Genomic DNA, 24,546 nt, shown 5'->3' with positions numbered 1-24,546 from the left:
CCTCAAACTCGTTGTGCTCCTCAAACCATTCCTGAAGCATTTGTGCTTTGTGTCAGGAGCATTATCCTGCTGGAAGAGCCATAGCCACCAGGGAATACTGTTTTTATGAAGGCTGAACATGGTCTGCAACAATGCTTAAGTAGGTGGAATGTGTTAAAGTAACATCCACATGGATGGCAGGACCCAAGATTTCCCAGCAGAACAATGGTGAAAGCATCATACTGCCTAGAGCTGCCTGGTGCCATGTGTTCCCCAGTTCTAATGCTCACATGCCACTGTTGGCACTTTGGGCGATTGACAGGGGTCAGCATTAAACTTCTTGAGCAATTTGAGCTCCAGTAGCTCTTCTGTTTGATTGGACTACACGGGCCGCCCATCCTTCGCTCCCCACGTGCATCAATGATCATGACCCTGTGGCCGGTTTCCACTGTTCCTTCCTTGGAGCACTTTTGATAGATACTGATCACTGCAGACTGGGAACAGCCCACAAGAGCTGCAGTTTTGGAGATGCTCTGACCCAGTCGTCTAGCCATCACAATTTGGCCCTTGTCAAACTCGCTTAAATCCTTACACTTGCCCATTTTTCCTGCATCTAACACATCAACTTTGAGAACAACTTCACTTGTGGCCTAATATATCCCACCCACTAACAGCAGGTGCCATGATGGAGAGATAATCTATTCACTTAACCTAGGTCATAATGTTTTGCTTGATCGGTAGCCAATCAGCATGCGCGCAGAGACCTCGGAAGTGACGTCGTTATCAAGCCCGTTACAACCGCTAGGTGGCCATTCCGAAAAAAGGAAGGATAGCGACTAAAGCTACGGGGGTTCGTACGTTTGACAGTTATTTAACGTACTAAACATAAATCATGCCGCGAGTGTATGTCGGCAGGCTGAGCTATCATGTGCGGGAGAAAGATATACAGAGGTTTTTCAGCGGGTACGGAAAGCTTTTGGAGATCGATCTGAAAAACGGGTAAGTTTGTGGAGCGCCACCGCGGCCTTGCCATTGTCTTCATAATAATAATAACAACAACAACTAAACGTCTTCGATGCATTTAGGGACATTGTATGCCTCGTAATGTTTTCTATCTTGAATTTATATGGCAGTTTAAATGCTTAGTGTGGTGTCGTGTTTTCCCCCAGTATGACAGGCTCTCGCCGCGTGCTCAAAATGGCGGATGTTTGTGTACAGCGCGTGAACTTTTATACGATTAGATTATCTTTACTGAAAGCATCGACGCTTTTAATGTCGCCGATTCGGAGGCTCAAAAGACCAAACATATCTATTAAATAGTATCTAAGAAAAATATTAGCTCGCTTTAGTATTTAGAGTAGTAGTATTTTAGCATTTACACGGAGCTGACGTGAATTCGCGTCTCAGCGACTCGCCGTTGTTTCTGTGTCGCGCGCATTCGTTCTCCCACTTTAGTGTTACTTTGTGTTCATAAATGCACTTTAAAGCAGGTATTCTTTTCAGTAACATCACCAACTAGGTTCCTAAACCAATTTCCATTATGAAGTATGGTCTGCGTGTGTAAAGTGTGCTGTGCCTAAAACGGACCAATATGGCGGTCGTTTTGCTCTTATATTGACAACTAACGTTAGCAGTTTAAAATGATCGTATTAAACAAACGCTTCATGTATTGTGAATGTATATAAAAATCGGTTCCAAAAGCCATTTTCGAGGAAGACTTTGCACATTTTTTTCCCTGACAGTTTCACTAGGAGGTCTGCGCTTAAAGACTGCGGTGAAGTTAGTTTAACGTTAGACATTCAGTTTCACACCCATACACTGCGCGTTTCATGTTTTTAGGCCAAACCAACTCAGATATGCCTAAACAAATGTCATTTGAGTTGCACAAGGCTTAATTACTACAAATCAAATATATAATAATTACTCCTATAAATCGTTGACACAATTTCACTATATGACATTATCAAACTAATGCTACAATGTTCAGAAAGATATCTCCTTATTGCACAAGGCTCTTATTTGAACTGACATTTCCCATGTTTTATAATCATTTTGGAAATTAATGCAATACTGTAAATCCATTAAAATGTATAATAAGAGAGAATAATATTCATTCTTGCAAATTTCTGTCAATGGAATGGGAAGTTAATAAAAGGACTGCAAGGATAAAAAAAAAAAAAGTGAACACTGCAATATTCAATTAACAAGAATTGTGGTGACTTTAGCCCTTAATCCTGTGTTGAGGCTGCATTTGCATGTCACTTATGGAATGGTGTGAATCTTTGTTAACCCAAGTTGGGATTGGAAATTGTATTTTTAGGTATGGGTTCGTGGAGTTTGAAGACACCCGTGACGCAGACGATGCCGTGTACGAGCTGAACGGTAAAGATCTGTGTGGGGAGCGTGTGATCGTGGAGCACGCGAGGGGACCCCGGCGGGACCGTGATGGATATGGTGGGGGTTATGGGGGCGGTGGGCGCAGTAAGTACATTCTCATTCATCTCGTCAAACATGTTATCTTTTTATTTCCCCCTTCAGGCACGAGGAAAAAGTGGAGGTGAATAATAACGCTTTAATTTACAGTGGACCGTAACTGCACCTGCGTCCAGTGACTAACTACATTTCTCTGAAGTCTGCAGTTCCTGTGGTCCGGATTGAAGGCTTCTGGGATATCTTATATTCTGTTTAATGCAGATGGTCCTGAAATGTGACCTTTTTAAATGGGAATACCCTCAAAAGATGCCTTTGCTTTTGTAGTTTTGGCCCATTTTAAATGCCAAGGGTCATGAGAATGTGCAGTATAACTTGAGTAATCCTAAAAAGTTAGGGACTAAAGATGTTTACATGTCAGATGGTGGGCTGTTTCCATTTTCTATTGGTCCAGCTCTAAATCTATTCTAGCCAATAGATTTAGTAATGAGTTGCTTTGTTTTTTTTGTGCCACAACCTGAAGCCTCACTGGCATGTAAACAGTATGACGTGTGACGATGCGATTTTGTGTTTACATCTGAATTCAACATTAACAAAAGTCCTTGATGTTTCAATTTAAAAGAGTCCGGTGCGGGCTGAGTCCGAGTCCATTGAGGCTAAGATGACTGCCTGTCCCGTTTGGCCTTGGCTTTCACCTTACAATGTGTGTGTGACCTTTGCCCTTTGACCCTTGGCTGACCTAACCGGAAGCCATGATGACAGCTGCCTTTTGCCAATAGACCAGGGTGATGGTGAGGAAACCCATTGGTTTTTATGTTGAACGAAATATTGGTCAGGTTAAACAAATTTATGTAGCTACCCGCTAGTTTTTCCTTTTATTTTTTTTCTTTCTATATATAAAAACAAAAGAGCAATGGGCTTCCCTTGCTATGTGTCTTGTGCTGTCGCTGTTCTGTCAGTAGACAGGTAACGTCAGCATCTAATGTAAGTAGTCTTGGTTATTTATTTTTTATTTTTTTGTAAAATTTCCTTCTGTTTGTTTTCATGAGGGCAGGGCTCCAGACTGTGACCTCCTTTCCTGCCGGGGCAAATACATTTTGTTAAGAAGTCTCACTGGTGCGACCACCACGTTGCCCAACTGATAAGAGCTGCCATATCTGTTACATATAAGAAACATTAAACGGCAAAAAAACTAAAGCAGATACACATCCGCAATACTCGTTTGAGCAGCGCAGAACGGACTGTTTATCAGTTAGGACCGATAATAGACAACGCAGCGCAAGCTCAGAACAAGTTTACTCGAGGGCCGCTCCCAAACATACAACATTGTTAGAGAGATCTAGTTAGAGCATTTGAATTTGCAGCAGAATTAATAACACCACTGCTAAATCTAGTGAGAAGCCTTCAAATTCAGCGCATAATTCTGTTATAAACCACAGATATCAGATCAAACAGCGCTGACGTGCAAACCAGGAGAAACATAAGGCCATGAACAAACAAGTTAGAAGGCCACAAATCACCCACATTCACCATGGATTTAATCTAACAACGCTAACCATGGTATTGTGGCAGAAATTGTAAATTTTGTTGTTTTTTACATTATTATCAGGGTTCATTCAACCTTTTGAGAGTGAAACTCAGGCACTTTTTAATTGCTTTCAAGTGCTGCTCACTTTTTCTAGCTCTTCAAATCTCTAAATATTACCCAATTTAAATGTAATTTTTAATGCAATGACCAAAACATTTGTTCATCTATTAAAGATTGTTCTCCTTTGTAAAACTAAGTTTCAATATGTAGGAACATTACGACGTGGCCAACAAACAATTTTATTTAAAAATAAAAAGATATGAAATGACCAGTAGATTGTGGCAGAGGAGCACTTATTGGCTTGTAAGCCATTCCCGCTCCGTAATATAGTTGTAGTTTTTTCCACACGTTTTGCTTTTAAACTTGTGTATTATGAAATCCCTATTATAATATCCCTGACTTTGACTTTCTTTTTCATACTACAAAGTCTCATAAAAAAACAACTTCAAATTGCAAAGAACGCTCCTTTTATAATCATTGAAGCTGTCATCAGTTACTCTATGATGCTATAGAACAACAACGGTGCATTATAGTTTTTCCCTATAAAACTTAGTTTGTTAATTCTATCTGCCTCTGAACTGCATTTCCAAGAAATAAACATGTCTATTAGTAACTGCACTAATGCAAAGCAATAGTAATTTTATGATTAAAATCACTATTTGGCACTGCCAAATCAGGCGCTGGCGCCACCATCTGTAGAACTTAGTGGCACCGGTGCTGCTACTCTCAAATGTTAGTCTGGAGCCCTGTGAGGGTATCATGTACTCGTTTGCTGTCTTTAAAATTGGGGCTCACATTAAAACCTGTGTCCCTGGAGCGGTATTCATGTTCAGAGCATTGCTGTTCTTGAGCTGTTGGGTAAAGACCAGCAATGCGACCTTTGGCCCTTTCAGAAGGACTGATTGAACAAATCCAGTGCGGTCAAATGTCGAGATTTATTTTGTTTGTTTTTAATAATCCCACAGTAATCGTTCCCTTCAGAACTATGTGGTGCTGAGGTCCGTTTATATGGGTGTGACTATTCAATGGGGTGGGGTAGGAAGACTTGATTTTCTGATGCCTGAACATCATGCTTTATGCAGTTTGATGTCTGAAGAGGTTGCCTTGTGTGCGCCCTATGCATCTGGTCTAATTCAGTACTGATTGTCTGCTGTCTTTTGGCTTTTGTCTGAAGGCAGTAGTGGTTATAGCAGCAGGAGCCGAAGCGGAAGAGACAAATATGGACCTCCGGTTCGCACGGAGTACCGTCTGATAGTGGAGAACCTGTCCAGCCGCTGCAGCTGGCAGGATCTGAAGGTAAGCACTTTGTTGGGATTTAAATAACACTGTGCTCTTAGGAACCGTATTCAAGAACCTGATTCAAATGTCAGATTTGAAGAGATTATATAAGATTTGAAGTGCATTTCAATACAATTAAGCACACTTTTTCACAAAGGTTTTGTGAAGTTTAATTGTCTTGTTTATTTTTGTCTAATTTCTGGTATACAGTGATTCAGACTCTTTAGAAAACCTTTGTATCAGTAATTGAAGGGCTTGTTGTTCTTCAAAATAGGACTTCATGCGTCAAGCTGGTGAGGTGACCTATGCCGACGCCCACAAAGAAAGGACCAATGAGGGCGTGATTGAGTTTCGCTCCTACTCTGATATGAAGAGGGCTATTGACAAGTTGGATGGCACTGATATTAATGGAAGAAAAATACGTCTCGTAGAGGACAAGCCTAGACGCCGTCGTTCCTACTCTGGGAGCAGGTCAAGGTCAGGCCTTCAGTTTTAGCTTCATCTCAGCCATGCGTTTGTAAAATGTCTTGGGTTTCTATAGATCTCTTGAATCAAATGTCGTGTTTTACAGGTCTCGAAGCAGACGCCGTTCTCGCAGCAGGAGCCGCAGAAGTTCACGAAGCCATTCCCGCTCCGGATCTGGGTAGGACGGCACTTTATTTTTGTGGTTAAAGGAACGCTCCGCCGTTTTTAGAATTTTTTCATTAACCGTTAACCGAGGCCCTTAGCGGTTAATACTCGGTTAACCATAGTGTGCGTCAGGGTTATTTTTAGTTTATTAATTTGACGACCGCCATCTCCGTAGTGAACGCGCCTATAGAGAGAAATGTATATAGCCTTATAGCTTGAAAAATGCGGTAAGCACTGTATTGCAATACTTGCATTTTGCCCCGTCACTCTCATTTTTAAAGTGCTCCCATGCTTTCTTTCCCCGCTTAGAAAGCGGGTCATGACTTCTTCTTGTGGATATTACAAATGTCTGGGAGCGCGCTGGCGGTCTCTAGGGGTGCAAAAATATATTACAACTAAATTCAAAGCACGTCATTGACGCCACTTAAACGAGCAAAATGTTTCACTCGGTTACGCAATTTTTAACGGTCAATCGGTTAACCATGGACACCCCTAGTGGGCAAATGCAATTTTGTCTCGGTGCATATAATAGAATCCTATGTTGCCAGCTAGCATGTCCAGGGTAAAAGTGATCCAAAAAAACAAACAAACACCCACCTAATTACTTCTTGTGGCCTGCGTATTTACAACGAGTACAGGTAAAGCACTGCTACTTGGGCACAGAGATATCACGCAAATCATTGCGATTACTCAACAGCCGGAGGACGTGAGGATGAGAGCCGTGATATCTCTGCTTCGCCTGTGCTTACCCATAATATGGGTCAATATCCAAGTCAATATCTGCATAGCAGATCGCCTAGTCTTAATCTGCATCGCTATCTGTGCTTGTGTTTTTTTTTTTGTTGATCACTTTTATTTGGGACATGCCTAGCTGGCAACATATGATTCCATTCATTATGCTAAGCTAGCAGCGACCCTGCCACACTAAAACAATGCATGCACTGAGACAAATGCATTTGCCCACATATCTAAATGTAGGAAAAAAGTTTGAATAAGCCCTATTTGTAAAAATGGTGGAGCATTCCTTTAAAATGTGACCCGGTTGTTTTTCTGACTAGCTTGTCTGTATTTACAGGTCAAGGTCCCGTAGCAAGGGCCGCTCCCGTTCCAGGTCTGGCCGCAAATCACGCTCCAGGTCTGAGAGGAAGTCTCACTCCAAATCCCCAACAAAGTCCCGCTCCAGGAAGTCAAAGTCTCGGTCCCGTTCGCGTACGCAGAAGTCCCGTTCTCGCTCCGATGCACGCAAATCTCGCTCCAAGAGTCGCTCCAAAGCAAAGTCGGAGAGAGATTCCAGAAGCCGCTCCAAGGAAAAGTCTGTCAGTAAGAAGTCACGGAGCCGCTCTGCTTCACCGAGGGAGAATGGAAATGGAGAGAGGGCCAAGTCGACCTCTCGTTCGCCATCCCCTAAAGATGATCGGCATCAGTCGGAGTCACCCGGCAAACACTCTGCATCTCGCTCTCCATCTCGATCGAAGTCTCGTTCCCGTTCTAGGTCTGCCTCTCAAGACTAGTCTCGCCCATTGGATTGGATAGCAGGAACATCTAATGCTCAGCTCAGTGTTTAATTGATCATTTACAGCCTATGAACATTCACCAAATGCTTGAAGCCTGCCGCCTAGTGTAGTATTGATTTAACGTGTCGTTTTCAACATTGCATGAAAACTTAATTGCGTACCAGAGGGTTTTTTTTCTCCCTCACACGAGGCGGCAAATCAGAATTAGTATTTTTTTTTTTTTTTTTTGGTGCTTGTAAGCATTGCTCTGGCCATTGTTTGTATTCAACTTGTTTTGGTATGAAACGTCTATTTGAAGGCTCTTTTCATATTTTTGCTTTAGCATGAGGTTTCAGGAGGCTGTAACAATGCGTTATAACCTGGAGTTAGGTGTACCTTACTTCCTCAACTGTCCTTTTGTGGCGTAGTCAACAAGATGTGATAGTTGAGCAGTCAGCTCTGCATCCTCACTGTATAGTAATTCATTCCTGTCTCTTGCTGATGGTGTTTATTTTTTTCCCCTGGAAGCCGTGTTTCTGTTAGTGCTTTTGCTTCTCTTGAATGTCTGTGACTTTTTTTTTTTTTTTTTTTTTCAAAAAATTGAATGCATCACTTGCAGTGTGATTCTGTGATCTCATTTTTAAATGGATTTTTGGATATTTCCACTGTTTTAGTTAAATAAACATTTAATTGGTTTCCAGTGTTGCTGCTTTTCTTTTTTTGAACTGAGCAGTTTTTGTGTGTCTGTGTGAGTCCACAATTAAGTCAAACATGGCAGTATGGGACTTCATTTAACCTCAAAATAAATTGTTATAAAGTAAGACGACCCAAGCAGTGCCATCTGCATCATTTGTTCTGTACCACTGGAGTTTGATCTGAATATACACCAACAACAGCAGAACATTGGCCAAAGCATCACACTGCCTTGCCTTTCCATAGTGTATCCTGGTGCCATGTGTTCCCCAGGTATGTGACGCACATGCATAAATACCTATGAATGTTTTCTAGTAGGATTGGTTGATCCTGAAACAACTTATGTCAATTTGCCCAAAACGACTACGGTGCTTCTTTTTGGTTTTTCATGCAGTTTTCTGATCTCAACGGAGAAATTACATTTTTTACCCATATGTTCTGCATGAGTTTGTTCTATGTCATTTGACACTTTATGCTCATCTTTTAGATCAGAGGTTAGAATGATGATCTTCACATGTCCTTAACGTTACTGTCTTGCAGCCTTTTCACTGTCAGCCTTTTTGTCTGATGTGTTTTTTTTATTATATATATATATATATATATATATATATATATATATATATATATATATATATATATATATATATATATATATATATATATATATATATATCAATGAAATACATATAATGCGCCCCATTCTAATCTGTAGAATGTTACCATTGGTGTAAAAAAGTGATCCTCTCTACTTGGAAGTTTGCATCAAGATCTTTGTGGAGAACATCATAATCTAAATATTTTATAGTATGAATTGTTGATATGGAAATATAAAGCTGCCCGTGATAATTATTAAAACAGCTCCAGTGATGTTCCTTCAATAGGTGTTCTGTTGTTGTTGTTTTTCTGACCTACAGTCGGGAATTAAAATATCCCCCCCCAAAAATAAAATTAGACAACATTTGATATGAAAAGAAATATATGACTCGGACGTTTGATGTCCTAATTACTTTTCCTATGTTACGGATATGGCATAAATCGCCATCCCAAAGTGTCTCAGTCACTTTTAGAAATAAATGTGAAAATATCATGTTTTATTTTGTTTGGAGATGCTACACACAAGTACGCAACACAGTTGCTATGAAGGAAGCGCCCCTGGTTACGCTTGTGCGTTGTCAAAAATACCCACAATGCATCTCTCACGGCCACTACATTAAGGTGAATTCTGTGGTAACTTTGATCCTTTTTCGTTTTTTAGAAGCATTTACATTTTGTACATGGTGTAGCGCTATAACTGTCCCGTATTTTAACAGATTTGATCAGTTGTTTAGCGAGAGTTGTTAGCTTTAGCTTGCTAGCCTAGCAGCTCATAACGGTGAGATGATGAACACAGTATTCACAGTTTATGTATATTTTGCAGTTCTTGCTGTTGCTGTCGTTCAACGTCGGGATTGTGATGAGGCGATAATGTATTGAAATATTAAATGCATCAGCATTTGAGGAAAACGTCGTGCTCCGTGTATTACAGACAGTAATCTGTCCATCTGTAAATAGTGTAACGTTAACCAATTCATATGCCAGACCAGCATGGACAAAGAGCAACGAAATATTGTTATTTTCAACGCATCCAAACGAGAGCTCTTCACCTCCAACTCTGGATACAAGTGCTTGCAGAAGAAATTAAGAGCACAGTGGAAGATCCAAAGGTAAAACCTTTTAAATGGCTCATTTAAACATGTTTACAGTTGTGAAGGTTTATTCACTACATTGGTGATGTGCCCATCTATATCACAAAACATGGATTATGCACACGTTTTCATGGATTTGAATATATGCTAATTAAATACCCATTAGAAATAAATGATTATGAATGAATGTGATCTGGTGCCAGTTGCATTAACACAACCACTGTGCTTTAAAGTTTGACCAGCTAGCAGTTTGCCAAAGGGGTGATCAGTCTTACTTTTCATATTCAAATCTACATGATTAAACTTTGTTACTAAAATCTTTATATAAATCTTTATATATCTCAGAATTGGGAGATACAAATCAGTTTTATGAGATTTAATTTAGAATTGTGAAGTGTAACTCCAAGAAAAAAAACCTGCAATTACGAGCTAATAACTGAATTTTGAGGAAAGATAAGTGAACTGTGAGATGTACAGTTGCAATTAAGAGTTTATAACTTGCAACTTCAACCTTCTATTTATTTTTTATTTCCTGGTGGGAAACAAGCTTCCAAACTAATCTATACATGTTCCTCAGCATCAAAGAGGAGCTCAGCTTGGAGAAACTCCAAGGAGTGAAGTTATGGATCACTGCAGGCCCTCGAGAGAAGTTCACGGCTGCTGAGGTGAGAATCTGCAGCACAAATACGGACGAGATCAAACTAATGCCCGGTGCTTCACTTGTAAACCGCTGAATGTTTGCTGTGCTTCAGCTGGAGGTTCTTAAGCAGTATCTGGACAGTGGTGGAGCTCTTCTTGTGATGCTCGGAGAAGGAGGAGAAATGAAATATGACACTAATATCAACTTCCTCCTGGAAGAGTTTGGCATTATGATAAACAATGGTAAGTGTTAATACACTATAAATACACTATATATACTGTATATATATATATATATATATATATATATATATATATATATATATATATATTATATTAGTGTATATATACTGTATATAATATAATTACATTAATATTTTATTAATATTTTATTTTTAAAAAGACTTCCGAGTATTCTTAACAAGAACTCAGAGTTAAATCTTGATAATGTCAGATAACTGTGACAGTAAGGGATGTAATGGATTACAATCAACCAATCAGCTGTTAGATTTAAGAACACAATTAGATAATACCAGTTTAGCTCAACCAATGACCAAGCGATGCTTCATTATGTTCAGTCTGTGGTGTCAAAGGTCACATTAGCAATTCAAGACAAAACACTTCAGCAAAACATGCTCAGGTCAAAGTGTCTCAATCAATTTGCTCCCAATTATTTATCAATTTTACAGGTGTGAAGAATTTTGTGGTATAATATGTCACAGTTTACTTCATTTTGCTCTTCTCAGTTACGTAAATGAACAAACTTAACAAAAATGAAAAAAGAAATCATTTTTGGTTTAACTATCTACGCAAATGTTTTTAATGTTTAAGGAAAATATTGTATATATTTTTATACCACCTGACATTATATAAAATCCATACAAATCTAAAAAATATATATATTTTTTAAAAAACTGCTGAAAGTTTTTCTTTTTCCACAGATATCTCGTTATCATAACATTATTCTGTAAACAATATTTTTAAACTATTTTATAAAGTAGTTTTTCTTTAATATGATGTCATGGTGCATTTCATTATTCTGAAATGTATAATTGTGTATTATTTTGCATTGGATTTGCAGATGCAGTAATAAGGAATGTCTATTATAAATATTTCCATCCTAAAGAGGCACTTGTGTCCAATGGTGTTCTGAACAGGTTTGTGTCTCCCATGTGTGTTAAAATGTTCCTCTGTGAATTTATGCAGAGATTATATTGAAACTAAACAGTCTTTACTTTTTTTCAGGGAGATCAGTCGTGCCGCCGGTAAAGTGGTCACAGGGGTGATTGATGAAGAAAATTCAGGGAATAATTCACAGTAAGCTTGAGCCCAGTGTTTGGTTTTGTTATCGTGAACAATTAATATTTGAGGAGTAACCGTACAGAGATACAGGGGCTTTACTGTTAAAGTGCCTCATTATGCTACTTTACAGGTTCCTAGTTTTGTTTTGGCGTCTCCTACAGCAGTTTTACATTCATCCAAGGTCAAAAAACACTTTAATATTCTCATAATATCCACTGCAGCATCAGCTCTTTTCTCTCAGTGTTTAAAACGGTTTAGTCAAGGATTCGTTCAAACAAAAAAGGTTCAATCTCTGCTCTGATTGGTCAGATGGGCTGTTGTGATTGGCCGACCGTGTCAGAACCCAAACGCTCATTATCATATCTAAATCTCAGCTTTTGACACACAGTGATACGAACAGTAACGATGGCGTGGGTTTTACCGTCTCAATCTCATCAAAGTGGATTTGCTTTGGCAGCAGAAAACAGCGTCTTCTCCACATGAACAACACCAACCAAACTCTTCCAGTCTCAGACACAACTACAGCGCTCGAGGGGCAAAGAGACGCCGTTCAGCCAATCAAGACCAGAGACTGGCATTATGCAAATCAGTTACAAACCTACAGCAGGAAGTGAGACTGGATTTACTGACGACTCGTTTCAGGCAGTTCAGAATCACAGATCTTTTACATTCATATTAAGTTACATTAAACCCTACATTAAAGGGAATGTCCACAATAGCATAATAGAGGCACTTTAAAGTCCCACATCAGACTGTGTAATGACTTTTTATCTGATGATTAAACAGGGCACTTACATTCGTATACCCTTATGGAGCCACATTAAATGTGATGAAGCCTGCGGTGGCCGTCCTGTCCACTGGCTCTGTGTGCTTTCCACTCAACAGGCCTGTTCTTGCCTTCCATCAGCCGAAGGTGTGTACAGTCATTCTGATGAGCAGACTCATTCGTGCCTGTGTTCAACTCACTGGCCTTTATTCTGTGTGTTAATGTCTGTTTGTGTTCAGAACGCTGGCAAGTTGGCAGTTATGGGCTCATGTCACATGTTCAGCGACCAGTACCTGGACAAGGAGGAGAATAGTAAAATCATGGTATGATATTCTATGGTTAGGAGCCACACTCTGAACAAACCCCTAACCCTAAACTTTCGCCAATTGCTTGTTTTGTACAGTTTATGCAATGAATGATACGTCTTCAAATGTAGATTAAGACTGGAATACACTACACAACTTTTGTCCAGATTCATGTCCGATTTGTATACTGGACAGAGCCAGAGTTTGCAAAGTCACGGATGACAGAATTATTTAAGTGCGCAGACTCCAATTTTTTTGCTTTAAACTGCGGTTCCATCCAGTCAGAGGATGTCAAACAAGTTTGAGGCGATTTTTAGAAAAAGCACATCTTTTCTCCTAGTTTTTTGTGTTCTGAACGTCTGTTAGTGTGTGATCCTCATTGGTTTAGTAACCACAAAGTCGACAAGTGTATGATGTCTAAGGTTTGAAAATCTGTTCAGATTTTAAAAGTTGTGTAGTATATTTCAGACTTTACAGAGAAGTCCTTTTACTTTAAAAACATATAAAGCATGGGTGTCCAAAAATATCTGAAATACAAATATGGAACCGTAGATTTATAAAAAAACAAAAACAAAGCAAAAGCCCTATGCGTAAGGGGGGGCGGTAAAGAAATTCATGCTTCACTTTCCGATTTTAATATCATCCGAAAAATACAACCTCTGTAAAAATTCCAGAGCAAATGACCTGTTTTATTTATTTTGGGCAAACTCAACCGTCCTCTAATCCTGTCCGAATGTGAATTTCTGTGATTGCTGATGCTTTTGTGTCTCCTCATGTGTTTTTACCTCCGCTACTGTTTGCGTACCAGTCTTCGGCATACTTTCATTTCCTTTGAATATGGATTAAAAATATAACATATACAATCAATAAATAGAGTCAAATCGCAGGAACTGTGAAGAATGCCAAGTTTAAAGGGATAGTTCACCCAAAAATGAAAAAGTACCCAATGATGTACTCACGCTCAAGTCATCCTAGGTGTATATGACATTCTTCTTTCAGACGAATACAATCAGAGTTATATTAAAAATGTCCTGGCTCTTCCAAGCTTTAGAATGGCAGTGAATGGCAGCCCAAAATTTCAAGCGCAAAAAAGTGCATCCCTCCATTATAAAAGTGCTCCACATGGCTCTGGAGGTTAATAAAGGTCTTCTGAAGAGGTCTGCTGGAAGCTATAAATATGGATTTTTCTTACACAAACACATCGATTTTCTTCAAAAGGCCTTTATTAACCTTGGGATGACTTGAAGGGGAGTAAATCATGGGGTACTTTTCATTTTTGGGTGAACTACCCCTTTAATGTCAGTGTCAGATAAGAGTAAGACACTTGTCTAGTTTTATAGCCACTGCTATAAACTCATGAAGTTCACTTAAATGTTTTTTTTATTATAAATTAAAATTATATTAACAAATAATAAATTAAAAGACATATGTGATGCAGGCAAGCAGAGCACATGATCTTCTGTAATGTCCACGTCTAGAAGAAAACACGCGTTCCTACCTCTGTAATAAACTCGGAAGAAGTTGTTAGTCCTGTCTCACACACCGACTGATAAGAATTGTAACTCAAACATCCTGAAGTCAGTACACTTGCTCCCACAAACATATATTTTGTTACGTGAGCTCAGTAAATGTTTGTGGGAGTGCTGACTTTGTTTTGTATGTGTTATGGCCTGTAACACCCTAGCAAACACAGCAAAGTGTTAACACACAGTTTAACAACACCAAGGATTGTGGTAGTGAGTTTTGCATGGGCAAGCACCACTCTCATGTCCTTGATAAAGTAGAAAAACTCAAGTTACTTTTGTGGTTATTGTTTAAAATGCATTGTTTTTAATATAATATAATGTGTACTTTGCAGGATGTTGTTTTCCAGTGGCTTACAACCGATAGCATCCCTCTCAACCAGATAGATGCGGAGGACCCAGAGGTGAGCGTAACACAATCGTTGTAGACTTCATGTGTTTCAATAATCTCAATTATTCAATGTGTTCAAAAGTTAGGCCTCATAATTTATGTTTGGTGTAATATTGTGGAAAGAAGTCTCTTCTGCTCGCCAAGGCTGGGCCATTTATTTGATCAAAAATACAGTAAAACAGTGGTCAATTTAAAATAAATGTTTTCTATGCGAATAAATACAGTTGTTTTTGTTTTTTGTTGTTGTTTTTTTTTACCTTTATTTAACCAGGCAAGTTACTAAAGAACAAGTTCTTATTTTCAACAACAGCCTGGCAGGAGAATTAAATCTCCTGAAAGACATACAAACATATTCTAGTACACACAGTATGTTAAAATATAAAGTATTCCTGTGATCAACCTGACTTTTCAGCTTCATTGCTCCAGTCTTAAGTGTCACATGATCCTTTGGAAATTATTCTAATATGCTGATTTGATAAGCAAGAAACATTTTGGATTATTATCAATGTTGAACACATATTCACAAATGTTGTTCAGGATTTGAATAGAAGGATAGAAGGAATAAAGGATGAATAAAAAGTTCCAAACGGCATTTATAAATTGAAATCTATTGTAACATTGCCTGTGACTTTAATGAATTGAATGCAATGTTTCTGACCTCAAACTTTTGTGTAAGTCTGACCTGAGTACACGATCATGCTTCAGGACTGTGAGGTGACATTCTTCCTTTGACTTTTCCCAGATCACAGACTACACCATGCTGCCGGACACTGGGAGTCTGTCCGACCGTCTGCGGGTGTGTCTGCAAGAGGGAGACGAGAATCCGCGAGATTTCACATCCCTGTTTGACATGTCTTTGCTAAAGCTGCACACAAGCACTCTTCCCTCTGTCCTGGAGTAAGATTAACATTTCTTAATGAGGCTTTTTAACAGATAAACTACTCATGTCATGCAAGGCAAGGCAAGGCAAGTTTATTTGTATAGCGCATTTCATACCCAATGGCAATTCAAAGTGCTTTACATAGAAATTAATTAAAACAGTGGTAACAAATGCATGAGAAAAAGAATACCATGTGGATGAATAATTTTTTAAAAAACAAGCATAGTTAAAACAGTTGTAAAGGTAATAATAATAAAATAAAATAAAAAATAAATGGTCAGATCCACAATAATGGTCTGATATAAAAATAAAACATTCTTCAGTTTACAGCCTACATACATGTACCATCTTTATTAGAACACCTCTCCTTCATAACATCCATTTTAATCACTATCACTATTCTACATCCTATACGCAGGTGTCATCCAATCAGATCGCCCTATGCAAATACCCTGGAGCAGACGCTAGCCATCTGCGTTCATGCAATCCTAGAGCAGACATGTGATCGGCTGCGGTCTCATTAGCACCAACCTTCAGCTCCGCCAAGCGTTAACGCCGAAGCCCCGTGTGAATGCAGCGTCAAAGTTTTAATAAATTGTACATTTTATGATTTCAATTGATTAGACATGCTTTTTGTAAAGCTAAAACTAAAAATAAATAAAACCGATTTCATAAGGCCCTAAATTAAATGGTATCCACTGCAAATAAAATAAAAAAAACATCCTCAGGATTTTGGTTTTCAGTAAAAATATCTAAACATCCGTATCAAAATATATTTACTTGCAAAAGGATGAAATTAGGTCTTGTTTTCTGAGAAGTTAAACAAAACTAAGTGAGTTTGTGGTTAAAACAAGAACAAGCATCGTCAATGGGTATGACAATTACTTTTTTATTTGAATTAAGAAGATTTTTTGTTGTTTTGATCATAAAATCACAAGATTTCTTATCTAATGTCATTTTTCTTCTCAAGTGAATGTATCTTGATTTAAGAATCTTTCAGATTTTAGACACTGCAAAACAGGACCAAACGACTGAAAAAATAACAACTTTTGTGTAGTGTGATCAGAAGGTTCAGTAAAAAGTTATTTCAATATTCTAGTGTTTGGGAGACGAGCTTTGAACAACATTGTTTTTTGTATATTCGTAGCTTTTTTGTAAAAATTAATTTAAGGTAATGGATATATGTTGGAAATAGTGTAGCTTATACAACTTATTCTGTGGTTAGACATTTACATTTAGAGAACATATTGATGTGTTATGTTCCCTTCCATTCCTTACTTTTTCTTTAATTGGTTTTAAAAAGGTCTTAAATTTACCTTCATAAAATCTGCAGAAACCCTGGTTGAAATATGAATTAATGAATGTGTGTATTTCCAGTTCTTACAAGCAGCTCAATGTAAAACATGAAGCTCTCCAGCTGATCACACCTCAGTTTGAAACTCCTCTGCCTCCTCTGCAGCCGGCCGTGAGTCCGTCTTCATTGCATTATCGGTCCACACACCTACTTTATTTCTTTGTCAAAATAGTTTTACTCTCTGACTCAACCATTTTTTTTTTTTTTACTGCTGATGCAACCAGTTCCACATGGGTGGAGAAAAGTACATTTAGCTAATTATATCATAGCTTACGTTTCACAATCCAGTGGAATTGATGGATCAAATCAGTGCATTTTTATAGTCTGCTTTGATTATTCCCTTCGTGTTTATGGGTGTGTTTTCAGATGATCTGTGTTTGACTGAAGCGTTGTTTTGTGTTCAGGTCTTTCAGCCAGCCTTTAGGGACCTTCGCCCACCCATGCTTGACCTTTTTGACCTCGACGAGACCTTTTCTTCTGAGAAAGTGAGGCTGGCTCAGCTCTCAAATAAATGTGAGTTTCTCCCATTGGAAGAGTGCACAAAAAGATTTGTAATCCTGTCATTGCTTCGAGTTTGAGTGTTTGGCGATGTGTAACGCATGCATTGTCTTCTCGAAGGTACCGATGATGATCTTGAGTTTTATGTACGTAAGTGTGGAGACATCTTAGGAGTGAAAGGGAAGCTGGACAAGGACAAAAGAGACGCCAAGCACATACTGGAACACGTCTTCTTCCAGGTGGTGGAGTTCAAGAAGCTCAATGTGGTAAGTAAATGAACATTTCCATTTTATTTGGCCATTCATTTAGTCTTTAATTTGTCACTTGTACAACCACGTTTCAAACCTTTGGGATTTTCTTTTCTCTGTGAAACAGAAAGGAAAAGATATGCAAAATGTCCTAACTGCACTTTTCCACACATTGTAAGTGGATGGTGATTTATACTGCAGAGCTCAGAAAAGGCCCTTAGAACTTAAATTTAAGTTAACAGACTTTATAATATTAATATAGATTAAATCATGTGACACACAAGCCATAAGGAATACTATTATGATATGTATATGGTGTTTTATTGGTTCTTTATGTATTTGACGGAAGTTGAAAAATAATTTGTGGTTTGAACAGCTGTAAATGAGGGCGAGTAAATTACAACATTTTGATTTTGGGTGTTTTATTATCTTTAAAGAACACTCCACTATTTTTGAAGAGGCCAATTTTCCGATTCCCCTAGAGTTAAACAGTTGAGTTTTACTGCTTTCAAATCCATTCAGCCGATCGCCGGTGTCATGACAAATCCTGTCCCCCTGTGAAATCGTGTCCGCAAGGACCCCCAGAGCGATTCTATTGGCTGAAAGAAATTTTAATAGGTAATCTGTTCAGAGCCTGATTACAATTCTTACACAATCGCGTTTTGATTTTTGCTGTTTAAATTGTGTTCAAATAGTCTTTAATGTCTTACAAAGCATATGTTTCATATATTAGTAGTATATAACTGAAGCTAAGTGCTTATATAAGTATATAATTCAGAACATGTTTTTGCTCCCATTACAGCAATCAATTAAATATTTCAAATAAATGTTTTGCGTGTGTACTTAGTATGGCAATGAATTCATAGTTTATTAGTTAATTATTTAGTTATTTTTAAACAATTGATTGTCCAGAACCATGTATAACAACTTTTGATCAGGCATTTAAAACCGCTACCAGCGGACACGATTTCACAGGGGGACAGGATTTGTCATGACACCGGGTCTGGCGCTAGCACTTTTAGCATAGCTTAGCAGAATTCATTGATTCCAAGCGTTCCACCCATAGCGGCGGCCGGCCATTGCTAACCAAGCCATCTCCATCTGTTAGCATCCCATTGACTCCCATTCATTTTTGCGTCACTTTGACAGTGAATATCTTTACATCTGAGGCGTTTAAAGACTCCATTTGTCCATTGTTTATTTCTAAAGAAACACAACAATGCATAAAAGACTTCATTACCTTGTATCTTACGCTATCGCCCCGCAGAAGCTGTTTTTGTAAAAATAGGCTAACGATTGCGTCATAACCAACGCGACTCTGTCGCACAGTTGAGAAATTACCGTATAGACCTGAGGAGACGCTCAGAAGCAATCTTTTACTGTCTATGAGACAGTCGGGGGGACGTGGAGACATAAAGTCTGATAAAGTCAAGGGGGAAGAATGGGGAGAAGCCCATTCATTCATAGTGAGCCAAAAGCAACGGGACAAAACATTTAAACAACGTGATTCAGATTTCACTTTCCACAACTACCAGAAGACCTACAGCTGTCAGACAGGAGGCTCACGTCACATCTACGTCGTCAAGCTCAGTCTGAGCCTGCGCAGTTCGCTCAGCCATCAGGAAGTGAGTGTTTCTAATTGACTTCACTTTTCGCTGTTGAAGTCTGTAGGGTCGCTGTGTCCATTTCTTTTACTGTCTATGATTGATTCTGGTTAGACCGTTAGCATTTCGCTCAAAAATGACCAAACCAACCGTTAGCATTTTGCTCAAAAATTACCAAAGAGTTTTGTTATTTTTCCTATTTATAACTTGACTCTTCTGTAGTTACATCATGTACTAAGACCGGTCTGAATACATGTAGAGAACATCTAAGGGTTCATTTGCAGGGTGTAATGATTATGTATACACTACTTATCACACAATATTAATAATTGGACATCATATTTCACATCAATATAAGTCATATTTTTAAACATTATTTATTAAAAAATATCTTCAGATTGTATTTACAAAACTTGATGAACTGAATGAAAACGTTGGGATTTATGTGATTTAGCCATGTTCATAGCCATATTCAGTTATGATAGTCCCAAAGGCAGTTCTTGTCCTCCGTGAAGCAGAGGTGGACATTGCACTTGCTGCAAAGTATGTTGGTGTAGCCTTTACCCGTCCTCTATTTTCTTAATATCTTCTGACACAAACTTTCAGGTAATGCAGAGGTGTATTAAGGGAGACTGCATCATTAGTGATATGAGCTGAAAAATCAGTGTTGAGCTTGATAAAATCCTTAATCAGCCAGCGATACCTGTCTCAGGGCATTCTTGAGTGACTTGATTTTGTTGGCATGATGTCCACATAATCATCAGATGTGTGGTCAATGGGTTGTTTATTTAACTTTTCTAGTTCACATGCATTTCCACATTCATCTTCTTGTTTTAGAATCCATTTCAAAATCACTGTTCCCATTTTGGACGCCATCAATGACATCATAGATTATGTAGATAATATGGTCTTTCCTGGCTGGTGGCATTCTGAAATGAAATAAAAGGGTTATTTTCCATATCCCAATGATACTTAAACACGTAAAGAATTCACACAATACAGTCTGGCTAGCTTAATGTGCTCTCTACTATCATGCTAATATCACTATTACCCCCACATTCCCGAACATTATCACCTGTCCCTCACGCAGGAAGCAGATATTTGGGCAAAGAAAACCAGTTGTTTTGTAATTTATAAGACACAGATAGTGTCAAATATTGCTAACACAAATACTTTCAAATTCTCAAAGAAATAATTTATTCCTGATTTCAACTTGAACTTATTGAATAATAATTAAATGTTGATTAAAACTCAAAATTGTAACAAAGATAACATTTTAAAACTTGTAAATAATCAAAAACATTGTTTCTATTAGTATTTATTTCACGTGGACCAGCAAATGTTGCTACCCTTTTCCCCCAGAGTTGTAAAATTACAACATTGGCTTTACAAGCTCAAAATCTAATGAGATTAAAACATTCAACAGTACCTTAATATCTGCATGCATGTTCTAGACATATTACTAATAACATAAAAAAAATATTTTGGGGCATTTTACTTTACTTGAATGTTGATTTATTCAGTCCGGTAAAACCTCATGATGTGATTGAAGTCATTTTTGCAGGTTGTGTGAGTTCCTGGCCAGGTAAACAGGCCTATCCACAAAATATGCCATCCAATAGCATTGCAATACTGAAGAATAGGACCTATTAGTTGTGTAAATGTGGTCTTGGAGATAAAAAATATCTACAGGTTCATTATAATAGAGCTAAAATTGATGTTTTTGTTTTTATTGGTCTTACAGGGTTAAGCCGGCATGAAATGAGAGTTGCACTAGACTTTACTTCCCTATTGTGAAGTATGTCAGAGTGAAACACTTCTGGGACAAGAACAAATGTAGGCGGGGCTTGATTTTGTCTTTGGGGAATTGATTGGATGGTTGTGGTTTGTTATTGGTGGATCTCATGTGAGGGACAGGATGCCCCGCCTTCGTCATCATGAAGAGAAGAGGGAGGGGAAGTTATTCTGATTCGAGATCGAGGAATGTGAATTTAAAACAATGTGCACGGATAAATTATTTACTGCAGTATTCCATTAATACAACAACAAAAACACAATTGTCCATTTTGATTTTATGGTGACTTTAAGGTTGCTTCTTTTTCCCTTTCTTAAAGGAGCATGATATTGACACCACAGAAGCAAGGTTCAACATGTATTGAAGCAGAACAGCCATGAAGCTGTGGAGGATTGGAGCAAGGACTCGGTCTGGACGTGTGTGTGTGTGTATATATCTATATCTAGGGAGAGCGAGTATAAACAATCAAGGTACAATAGAACCATACACATACAGTCAGGTGTGGTCCGTCAGAACTTTCTCAGGCCTATGGTTTAAAGAAATGTTAAGCTTTCCTGTAACATTTGAGTTTTCAATAAATTAGCTTTTTCTCATGTTGGAACATTTGTACGTACACACATTGGCAAACAAACATTCGAGATTCTGATTTACTGATGACTCACAGAAGGCACTATGGACATTAGCTAGATTTCTTGCTTTATTAAGTTTTAAATATGGATATTTTTCTTACACAAACCCATCAAGTCGCTGCATAAGGCCTCTATTAACCCCCCAGAGCCACGTGGAGCAGTTATGATGGATGGATGCACTTTAAGCTTAATTTTTTGACTGCCATTCACTGTCATTATAAAGCTTGGAAGATCTAGCCTAGAAATCTAGACACACCCTAGCGGCAGCAAATCTAATCTGCCCGCAAGTGTCTGGCTTGTCAGGCTATGGAAGATCCAGAGTATTATTTAATATAACTGTCTGGCTGAAAAAATGTCATATAAACCTTGGACAACTTGGAGTAAATCCTGAAGGGTGTTACTTCAGCGTTTACTCACCAGTCAAAGTAAAAAGGTCGATTTTGATTTCACGAGGACTTTAAATATTGAGGCAAGAATGCAAGACAATATAGTAAGAAAAGCTTTTATTTCCCTTTTGTTATGCAGTGTGAAGTTCACACGCACCCCAACACATTACAATACAAGGCATTTCAAAAACACATTCTATAAAATACATGTATAGTACAAACACATTTACATAATGCACAGGTGCTGTTCTAGTGAGCATCATACATCTGTGAAAAAAAGCAGAGGGTTAGAACAAGCTTTCGTGACGCTGCAAAAAAAAAAAAAAAAAAATGCTTTCTTAGTATTTGTGTCTTGTTTCTAGTCAAAACTAGTAGATATTTAGAACTAGTAGAATAGAAATATTTACTATAAGCAAAAGTAATTGTCTTGTTTTGGGGGAAAAAACTCTTAATTGAGCTATGTTTGCGTAAACTAAGCAAAGTATTCTGCCAATGGGGTAAGCAAGATCTTGTTTTAAGAGTTGATGTTTGTACTAGAAACAAGACCAAAATACTAAGTAAGAAAGCCTTTTTTGCAGTGCATGTCAAGGATCAGTATTCGGTCGCATAAGTGCCTAAAACAGGGCGTCCATCAAATGGCCAGGTTGAATGAACTCTGTTCCTCTCTGAGATCCGGGATCACAGGAGCTTGACCTGATCCCTGCCAGACCATTTCCCTCCAAGAGCGCTGAAGCTCGTCTGAAACATTAGGGTGAGGTGACGTCCCGGACCCCATCAGTGAGATCTCAGGAGGCGCAGAGGGGTTAATAGGACTCCACGTGGACTCCAAACATGACTTTGGGCTCTCGACGATGGCCTTCACAAGGGACACTTCCCACGAGGGGTGTGTAGAGGTCAGGTCGACGCAGGACAGGTCCAGCGAGCTGGCCAGGATGGGCTTCTGAACTCTTACTCTCTCATAGGGTGTGGAGGTAGGGTTGCCAACTTCTGGAAAAGAAAATACAGGGCAATTGTGGGTCTTTATACGAGAAGGAACATGCTAAATATTTGTACTGTACCACAGTGTCATTTTAGTATCTGCAGTTAAGAACATGTATAAAAGGTTCTCAGAAAAACACATTTGGGTCATTCAGTGTCAAAAAACCAATTCAGAAACTTTCCTGGCTCAAATTTGTCATTGTTAATTTTGTTTCTGAAGACAGACAATATTAATATTAAATTACAATATTAAATGTGATGTATGTATATATACAGAGTAATTAAATATTTTGTAGTAGGGGTCAGAATGACAGTTTTCACAGGGGTGTAAAAATGACGCCTCAATAAGCATCATTATAGTTTCACACAGATATTTTGGCAGGTCTGTTCGGTAAATATGTTGACTATCAATCTTTGTTGCAACAGAGACTGATTGAAACACAAGAAGTGTTTTTTCCCCTTTTTAAAACTAAGTTTGCATACGAGCTCATTTTGAATCCTTAATCATTCTTAATATCCTTTTAGTTTCTAATTCTTAAAACGTTTTACTTTTGATGTCTCAATTTAAGTTCCAATAGTTTCTCAGTGTGGCTCACTGATGCCTTAAATACAAGACAATTCCATATTATACAGACATTTTTGGCAACCCTGTGTGGAGGACTTGCCTTGCACCGGACTGCTCAGCGCTGTGCTCAATGTGTTGCCTGGAGAGAGGGTGTTCTTGTTGAGGGCCATTAAAGGCGAAAGAAGACTTGTGGAGTAATTTAGACACAGGTTGGGCTCTGAATACTCCAGCACAACGCCTTTAAATTGTCTCAGGAACCCGTCTGCTGAAACTGCTGATAAGGATAGACTCTGGTCTGTACAAAAACCTCTGTCAAAGTCAGACAGTGATGATGGGCCCTCACAGCTCCGGGCCAGCTCTACAAAACAAGCAGTGATTAATTAAGTGTTTACATCTTACTATTGAAAAAGTAGGCTACTAGATTTTGTTTAAATCATCAAAATATATATATTTTTTTTTATAAGCAGACATCACCAGGTCTTTCCCGTCCTGAATCCATTAGGAAAGTGTGGTGTTAATTGGACTCAGCTTACATTTATAGCTGTGCTTGATTTGGACGTTAACCGAGATCTCCAACCATTGGTTCGTTTGTCTAGTAAATTGATCCGGTCATTTGACTTGATCTCGTTCAGCAGAATTAACCAGGCTTATCTTTATTTAAGTAAATTCGTTCACCTGAGCGGGGTAAAATTAAAATGACATTTTCAAAAGCTAAATTCTCTAAACACGTCAACATAGTGATGTAAAGTCCGATTCATTTCCACGAATCGGTTCTTTCGGACAGTTCATTACAATGAACCGGTTCAAAAGAATGATTTGTTGAAGAACCGAACACTACTAAAATCTTTGATCGCTATTAATAATGTAAATAAAAGACAAATGAAAGTTAGGTTATAATCGAAGATAA

At 38.3% G+C, this 24,546-nt stretch overlaps 3 protein-coding genes across 4 annotated transcripts; 2 read left to right on the top strand and 1 right to left on the bottom strand.

Moving 5' to 3' along the window:
• Positions 1-775: 775 nt before the first annotated feature.
• srsf6b (serine and arginine rich splicing factor 6b) lies at positions 776-8,094 on the top strand. Its single transcript, XM_067430789.1, has 6 exons — positions 776-978; positions 2,300-2,460; positions 5,172-5,293; positions 5,550-5,752; positions 5,847-5,918; positions 6,981-8,094. Exons 1-6 carry the CDS (start codon positions 872-874, stop codon positions 7,414-7,416), a joined length of 1,101 nt encoding a protein of 366 aa, XP_067286890.1. The 5' UTR covers positions 776-871; the 3' UTR covers positions 7,417-8,094.
• A 1,109-nt stretch (positions 8,095-9,203) lies between these two features.
• On the top strand, positions 9,204-21,674 carry ift52 (intraflagellar transport 52 homolog (Chlamydomonas)). Of its 2 annotated transcripts, XM_067430992.1 has the most exons (14): positions 9,204-9,306; positions 9,509-9,794; positions 10,354-10,441; positions 10,529-10,658; positions 11,497-11,572; positions 11,661-11,732; positions 12,504-12,630; positions 12,723-12,806; positions 14,647-14,715; positions 15,445-15,599; positions 16,960-17,047; positions 17,341-17,449; positions 17,555-17,700; positions 21,401-21,674. In XM_067430992.1, the coding sequence occupies exons 2-14, from the start codon at positions 9,676-9,678 to the stop codon at positions 21,443-21,445; spliced, it is 1,308 nt and encodes a 435-aa protein (XP_067287093.1). In that variant the 5' UTR covers positions 9,204-9,306; positions 9,509-9,675; the 3' UTR covers positions 21,446-21,674. The 2 variants fall into 2 exon arrangements, with proteins under 2 accessions (XP_067287093.1, XP_067287092.1); XM_067430991.1 differs by having other exon boundaries at positions 9,258-9,794.
• Positions 21,675-22,198: 524 nt separating this feature from the next.
• si:ch73-303b9.1 (uncharacterized) lies at positions 22,199-24,258 on the bottom strand. The gene is made up of 4 exons (XM_067430993.1): positions 24,114-24,258; positions 23,740-23,997; positions 22,711-23,083; positions 22,199-22,363 (listed from the first exon to the last, which is right to left on the bottom strand). Exons 1-3 carry the CDS (start codon positions 24,136-24,138, stop codon positions 22,728-22,730), a joined length of 639 nt encoding a protein of 212 aa, XP_067287094.1. The 5' UTR covers positions 24,139-24,258; the 3' UTR covers positions 22,199-22,363; positions 22,711-22,727.
• Positions 24,259-24,546: the final 288 nt, after the last annotated feature.

The sequence above is a fragment of the Pseudorasbora parva genome, chromosome 22 (genome assembly GCF_024679245.1).
Source record: "Pseudorasbora parva isolate DD20220531a chromosome 22, ASM2467924v1, whole genome shotgun sequence".
Lineage (NCBI taxonomy): Eukaryota > Metazoa > Chordata > Actinopteri > Cypriniformes > Gobionidae > Pseudorasbora > Pseudorasbora parva.
The sequence above is the reverse complement of the archived record's forward strand: the minus strand, read 5'-3'. Positions and strand labels throughout refer to the sequence as shown.

Excerpts from the sequence above, each read along its gene's own strand:
- si:ch73-303b9.1 (XM_067430993.1), bottom strand. The coding sequence starts at position 24,138 with ATGGATTCAGGACGGGAAAGACCTG. Across the intron at positions 23,998-24,113 it reads TTCAGGACGGGAAAGACCTG|AGCTGGCCCGGAGCTGTGAG; the intron begins GTGATGTCTGCT and ends CTTGTTTTGTAG. Across the intron at positions 23,084-23,739 it reads GCTGAGCAGTCCGGTGCAAG|AAGTTGGCAACCCTACCTCC; the intron begins GCAAGTCCTCCA and ends TTTCTTTTCCAG.
- srsf6b (XM_067430789.1), top strand. The coding sequence starts at position 872 with ATGCCGCGAGTGTATGTCGGCAGGCTGAGCTATCATGTGCGGGAGAAA. Across the intron at positions 979-2,299 it reads GAGATCGATCTGAAAAACGG|GTATGGGTTCGTGGAGTTTG; the intron begins GTAAGTTTGTGG and ends TTGTATTTTTAG. Across the intron at positions 5,919-6,980 it reads CATTCCCGCTCCGGATCTGG|GTCAAGGTCCCGTAGCAAGG; the intron begins GTAGGACGGCAC and ends CTGTATTTACAG.
- ift52 (XM_067430992.1), top strand. The coding sequence starts at position 9,676 with ATGGACAAAGAGCAACGAAATATTGTTATTTTCAACGCATCCAAACGA. Across the intron at positions 15,600-16,959 it reads ACTCTTCCCTCTGTCCTGGA|TTCTTACAAGCAGCTCAATG; the intron begins GTAAGATTAACA and ends GTGTATTTCCAG. Across the intron at positions 17,450-17,554 it reads GGCTCAGCTCTCAAATAAAT|GTACCGATGATGATCTTGAG; the intron begins GTGAGTTTCTCC and ends GTCTTCTCGAAG.